The 6,938-nt window shown below is 38.1% G+C and overlaps 1 protein-coding gene across 3 annotated transcripts; it reads left to right on the forward strand.

Annotated features, from left to right (window-relative positions):
* Positions 1-267: 267 nt before the first annotated feature.
* Positions 268-6,601, forward strand: NXT2 (nuclear transport factor 2 like export factor 2). Of its 3 annotated transcripts, XM_019719142.2 has the most exons (5): positions 268-422; positions 602-686; positions 1,695-1,781; positions 3,360-3,504; positions 4,391-6,601. In XM_019719142.2, the coding sequence occupies exons 2-5, from the start codon at positions 672-674 to the stop codon at positions 4,570-4,572; spliced, it is 429 nt and encodes a 142-aa protein (XP_019574701.1). In that variant the 5' UTR covers positions 268-422; positions 602-671; the 3' UTR covers positions 4,573-6,601. The 3 variants fall into 3 exon arrangements, with proteins under 3 accessions (XP_019574701.1, XP_019574703.1, XP_074179759.1); XM_019719144.2 differs by lacking the exon at positions 268-422 and having other exon boundaries at positions 519-686; XM_074323658.1 differs by lacking the exons at positions 268-422; positions 602-686 and adding an exon at positions 777-952.
* Positions 6,602-6,938: the final 337 nt, after the last annotated feature.

The raw sequence follows: 6,938 nt of genomic DNA on the forward strand, positions 1-6,938 counted from the left end.
ATGGAGGAAGTAGGTGAGACTTTTCCACTGATTACTGCAAAACTAAATAGTGAATAATCTTAGGAATAATACTGAGATGTTGGGGTTTAATTCAATGAGAATTGAGTCTGCCAGAATGTTCCAGATCTCTAAACTGTTCTCTACCAGTCATGCGCAGTATCATCAAGCACTCTTCAAGGTTCTCTACCAGTCATGCTCAGTAAGATTGCGCACTCTTCTCCAAGCTCCTCCTAGTTTTCCTATAGGCTGCAGGTCCGGTAGTGCTTTCCTCACGTTTCTCATTGATTTTCAACTAGCCCTGGCCCCGCCTCTTGAGGCAAGGAATTCCCCGTTGGACCTCTTAGTTTTTTGCTTGTCTCAGGGCGTGGGGTTGGAGAAGTGGACAGTTTTTTTTTCTTCCAAACTAAGTAGATATCAAACAAGTAAGTACACAAGGCGGATGGGAGGGGACAGTGGGAACTGAAGGGAAATGACTTAAGGTTGGAACATCGGGATCCTTTAAACAACGGACCCAGCTACTTCCGGGAGAGAATGGGCGGGTAGAGAGTTCCGTGTGTTTGGCGGGTTTCACTGCCTTCCTAAATATTTGGTCCTCCCACAGCGGAGGTAGCCGAACACGTGAGAACGTAGTGACTCCGCCACTGACTGCACAGGCTGCTTCGAGCTCCCCGATGGCCACGGCTGTGGTGAGTGCGGGGGCCGCGCGGCAGGGCGTCCGGGCGTCCGGGCGCCGGCTGCTGAGGGGAGGGATGCCGGGCTGGCTGCCGATCACGTGGCCAAATGGCGAATCAGGGCCTGGACCGCCGGAGTCTGGGGCGGGGCCCGCTCTCTGCAGACCCCCTCCGTCCCTACCCTCTCGACACCCCGACCGCACCGCCCCCGGCTATGCGGTCTCTTTCGAATGATGGAAAGTACCCTAAGATGGGAACTAGCGAGACGCAACAATGTTGAGGTCCTGTTTATGGCTTTCAGCCTCCTTTTCTGGATTATCTCTAACTTTCCGTCACCTGAGAAAGAAATGGAATTGGTTCTTAATTCGAATAATAGGCTGGGGTCGGTAAATGGCTGGGGAAGAAAGTGCTTAATCTTCCTGCAGGAGAAAACTCCAACAGCGTTTCTTTTCTTCAGTTTTACAATTCCTTACAAACGGCGGTAAATTTTTATGTAATGTGAGAAAGTTTCCTAAGTACCTAGTTTTTCAAATACTTCATTGAACTTTTCTTATTTTTTTTTTATTCAACAACTTTTGATTTTGGTCATAACTTCTCACTTGAAAAGAGAACTCAACGCTTTCCTAACTTAATTCAGTAGCAATGCGCCCACCCCCACCCCCGCTTTTTTTAAGGTTCAGACCGCAACATTTTTATTAAGGTGAATGTTTTGTAAAATACTGAAAGCCTAAAGTGCTTAAAGTACCATCCAAGCAAAGATTATAAATTTATATTTGAATTGAGAAGAAAAAAAAAATCAAACTCACTGAGGGGTGACTGAGTATATCCTAAAGCTAAGTGCCTAAAACTAGTGAAAATTTTAAAAATTGGAAACTTTTGAGCTCTAACCTTTAAAATGTCCAAATTTATATGGAAGACTGTGGACTATGTATGGAGCTACATAAATCATCAGCTTCTATTGGTGGTTTTGTGTTTGTGGGGATGGAAGGGTGGTAATGTACACTTCTCGATTTTTTCCTGTAGGATTTTAAAACTTATGTAGATCAGGCATGTAGAGCTGCTGAGGAATTTGTCAATATTTACTATGATACAATGGACAAAAGAAGACGGGTGAGCATTATGGACTCTACTGTGCTTTATTACATGCCAGTTCTTTTATTGAGCCCCAATTCATCTGACTTGTAGAAGTGTTGACTGTGGAATTGTTCTTTAAAAGTGCATTGCTTAGCGAAGGATTGGTATGGTATTAGGAAGTGTGGACTCTGGAATCACATACCAGCTTTGCGTTTATGTACCCCTGTGACCTTGGGCAAGTCGCTAACCTCTGGACCTCATTTACTTTTAGGGTGGTAACTGGGAATCAATTTAAATACTGCACTTAACATAGGATCTAACATGTATTTATTGAAATATGCTACATTTTCTCAGTCCTATCATTTAACCAATTTAGTTAAAATAGTATTAGTGCTAGTGAAGGGGTCTGCCATTACAGGGAATGTTCCCGGCTTGTCCCTTTAATTACATATATTAATAGATAATTTGTAATTAAAGCTCACAGCTATAGGTGTCACTCACAAACAAAATCCCCATGGCTTGGATACTTTTAGTCTTCAACAGAGCAACGTCTCACTTCGTCAGCTTTTTTTCATTGTGATTTATCCCTGAGCCATATCTTCTAAGGAATTATTTCAGTATGTGTTCCAGCCTAGCCTACGTATCTTATCAGCATAGGACTGTATTTTAGAAAAAAAAATGTCTCTGTGCTGCAGCTACAGAAGTTAATATCTTATCTCTAAAAACATACTTTTTTAAGGCAGAAGATAAAAGAAATTCCTGGCACTGATGACATGGGACAGGGGCAAGGGATGTGACAATGGGTGTTTTGTTTATTGTGCCTTGCTGCTTTCAAATATAAAATAGCCACACACACACACACAAAAAAGGCAACATAGTTCATTACCAGATTCAAGATTTGTGTTGGCCTTTTAATCCAAGATAAATTTTAGAATTAAGCAAATAACGTGTCCTGTGGCACACTGAACTCCTGTGACTGAAGAGTTAACTGTCGAATTTTGCCTCATTGGAGCCTTAACTTACTTGACTTATCAAAAACTCTGCTTTAGCAAGTACTCATGATTCTTTTGAACTAAACATGCTGTTTGAGTACTGGTAAAAGTAGCTAACTCTTCCTAACACATACAACATTAAGTGGTTCAAACATTAAGTGTATATAAACACTATGATTGAAGTGTATAGGTAGGGCCTGATTGACAACTTTGTTAATTCTCAGAAAAGGGAGGGAGATTAAACATGGTTTGGAGCTGCAAGTGCTTTAAACTTGTGATCATTTAATTTATTTTAATACAGAAAGCAAAATTTTAGAACTCTCTTCCAGTTTGGATGCAGAGTTTTCTGGTTGTGGCTAAAGTGAAATGTGTGTGTGTGGTGGGAGGCGGCGGGTATTTATTGCCTAGTTTATTGAGAGTTGAATAATATCTATTTAAGGCCAAGATTATAAAGCAGACAGACACCTTGTTCATGTTGTCTTCCAGTGGGAGGGGCAGGGGAGTAGAGGTGGAGGTAGAACTATGAAAATGTTTATATACCACCTGTACCCTTTCAGTCCACTTCTGTAAAATGCTTACCCAGAAACAAATATATTTCCTTTTAATTTTTTTCTCTTTTTAGGCACTGCCCAGGCTCTATCTGGACAAGGCCACTTTGATATGGAATGGAAATGTTGTTACAGGGTTGGACGCCCTGGCTAACTTTTTTGATGTGTTGCCTTCTAGTGAATTCCAGGTCAATATGTTAGATTGCCAACCAGTTCATGGTAAGATCATGGTCTTTCAAGGTACTTCCTTCATTTTCCTTTAGTGAGCCCTGAGCTTTAACACCAAAAGCAGCAAGTGACTTTTAGTGGTAGGAGTATACTTTTCTGAGCAAGTTAAATATTACGAAAAGCTCAGCTGTCAAATCAAACTTTTGGTCTTCCTTTAGCTCTGACTCACTCCAGTGGATCACTAGTACGTTTTGGCAGGTTGTATGATTATGGTTTATTAAGGATTATGTGAGTAATTGAGGCTAAATGTGATTTTTGTTGATGGAGAGGACCAATGATCTATTCTCCCTAAATAGTTGCCTTCTGTGCCTTGAAATGTCTCCAGAGAAAAACTGTACTGTATCTCTGATCAGTGTGTTTTATTACCTTACAACTTATTAAAATTCCACAGAAGAAATTGACTCTATTACGTGAGAGGATGACTTTTGGCAAGACAGAATTAGATTCGGTGTAGATCAGTGCCGTTTATAAGATTAACCTCTAGGTGGGTCTTAAGTTTCTTAAGTAGTAGTTCAGGGTGATTTCTTTTTCCTTTATAGTTCTTGAAAAGAACAGTAGCTTGAGAAGGAAAATACGAACAAGCTCTGTTAGAAACCCAATGAGATATTAATAAATACAGGAACCAAAGGGTCCAATGTTAGAAATAAGCTCCTTATTTTAAAACTTGAGAGTGCCCAACATCTTTCTGGATGGAAAATAATTTTAGTGTCTTTAAAATGATTATTTAGTCTTCTGGCTTTGGGCTCATGAGTATGCTTAAAGTAAATAAAGTTTATGTAATGTTGTTGTTTTTTAGTGTTAAATTATAAGGAATGTATTGTAATCTGCTTATTTAGAGATAGATACCAACCTCTTTTCTTTTTTTGTGCGGGTGAAGAGCAAGCTACTCAGGCCCAGACTACAGTTCTTGTTGTGACCAGTGGAACTGTGAAGTTTGATGGAAACAAACAACACTTCTTCAATCAGAACTTCCTGCTGACTGCTCAGTCCACTCCGAACAACACTGTGTGGAAGATTGCAAGTGATTGCTTCCGTTTTCAAGATTGGGCTAGTAGCTAAAGGGGACAAAAGTCCATCTCCTGTGGTCCATTAGTTCCAGCAACACAAATTTATGTGAATTAATTCATTTCATTGTGGAAGCACTATAAACTAGTTTGTGCTGAAACTAAATCTCTTTAATGTTTTTTATTCCTAGCAGCAGTTTTTCTAGCAGCTGCCCATTTGGCTCATTGCCCTTAAGAGCTTTAATGCTAGTTTTTTTACATGCCTTATATACATTTCACTAATGACATTCTTACAGTAATATTATAAACACATCTGTACGAACATACTCACTGTGAGCCCACCTATGGCAAAAATGAAATCCTTTTATAATACTGTCTATGGTATATCAGCACAACGTAACTCTGGGAGAAAGTGGAGTAGTATTTCTTTTTCTTATTAGTTTAATTTTAGAGCACACATACCTATTTTCAGTAAACACTGGTAATACAGTTTTAGTATAAGGCTCTTTCAAATCAGTTCAATGAAAACATTAATAATTTAGGTTTGCATAACTACTCTGACATATTAGAATCACATGTAGAGATGTTCAGTAGTCTTTTCATGTTAAGTAATGTGTGTGTTTTTTATATTGATACATTCTTATGAAGTGAATTAATCTACTACAGAGGTGTAAAATGTTATTAGTTGACACCTGAGTATTGGATGAACTCAGTGACTTAAAGCAAAATTTCTCAAAAAGATTTTTCTTGGCAGCTCCAGCTTTATAACTTTAGGTAAAGGATGGTAGTGAGACTGATAGCTATAACTGGGAAAATGTGGAGTGAGAAATATAGAAATCCAAGGTTGGCCAAAAGTTGGGAGGGGTGGCCAAATGGTACGTTTTTGGTACTTGTTTTCTACCTCCTAAAAATGTAGCCTATTTTTAGGATTTAAGTCATTAAGGTAATAAGTATCATTGCCAAATGGTTATGAGTATCACTTTTGTTCTAAAAATGATTTGTAAAGGTTTTTATAGTTTACCTCATACTTATCGCTAATATATGTCTCAATCTATTCAATAACTTATGGGGGTAAAATATCAGCAATAAACCTGACCCTGCAGCAGGGTCTGACAGGAAAGTTGGAAACAAAGCCATTGCTGTGTCTGTCGGACACCTTAACTTCGAAGTCTTCCAGGTGAACTTCAGGCCAGTAGTCTCCTATGTGTAATCTCCCAAAGTAAGTGATTTGTTTTCTGTGTTCTATTGTTTTACACTGTCGACTGCATTATCTTTTTTCAGTCAGTAAAACATTGAATTTTCTTATTTGTTCTTCCATATGGCGTGAGCAAATAGATTTGTTTTAAAACACGTTCTTGTTATGTAGCTAACTCTTTGTTTTTGTAACAAGAAAATAGAGAGCATCAGATCTTCATAAGACCATAAACTTCAAAAGAACAAATTGCTTCTTTTTATGTTTTAATGTGTAAAGGGAAAGAAACACAGCTTTGGTTTCTGGTTAAACTTTAAACATTGTTCCATTCTTGAATTTATTGTTTTAAGGTTTTTAAACTGGATGTGCCAGATTTGTTTCTACATTGCAACTCCAAGTTAATGTTTCTTATCACTTGATTTGAAAACCAGTAATTCATTTCCTCTTGCCCCAAACTACACACCGATATTTCTCATGTATTAACAAAATACAATTAAATAGGAGAAGGGTGGAACTGCAATGTAGACCACTCCTTGTTGTAGTACTAATCATTAACTTGTGTGTCCTACTTTATTCATAGTGAGCTTATTCTGATTTCAGATTGGCTTTTTAAAACCACAGCTTTAGCATTAACAATCAGAGTGCCCCAACACTGCCCTTTCCCTTGTGGAGAGTAGTCTCAAGTAAAAGCTGCATATAAGAAGCAATAACTAGATTGAATGGTTGTATACTATTCATGAAATATGTTTTAAGACTTGTATATGAATTTCTTTTTCCAAACTCCATATAACTTTTAAATGGCTGGAACTACTATTATATGGACTAGACTGTATTTTTGACATATACATATTTTTGTAACTTGAAAAAAATAAAATTTGCCTTGTTTTCTCAACTTTGTTTTAAGGTCTCGATTTTTTTTTAAGGTTCTAGAAAAGGTAGTTGTTTCTTCACAATATATAGGTTTTTCAAATTAATAAAAGTTAGAATATTGAAAGCAATGGTTGACAACTTGGACTTTGTCTTTTCTCCAGCCCACCTTGTTCTTCCTCTTTTGCTACCAAATATTCACATTCCCAAGGTCACCTGTTTGACGTAGCAGTGAAGATTCTGGTGAGACGTTAGAAATTTTAACCTTGAGAAACTAGTCAAAATGTTATGCTCAGTAGGCAGTGAAACCAAACAACAGTTGGTTTCCAGAAAGAACAGTCCTGTTCACTTTAACTCTACAT

This window comes from Rhinolophus sinicus, chromosome X (genome assembly GCF_036562045.2).
Source record: "Rhinolophus sinicus isolate RSC01 chromosome X, ASM3656204v1, whole genome shotgun sequence".
Classification (NCBI taxonomy): domain Eukaryota; kingdom Metazoa; phylum Chordata; class Mammalia; order Chiroptera; family Rhinolophidae; genus Rhinolophus; species Rhinolophus sinicus.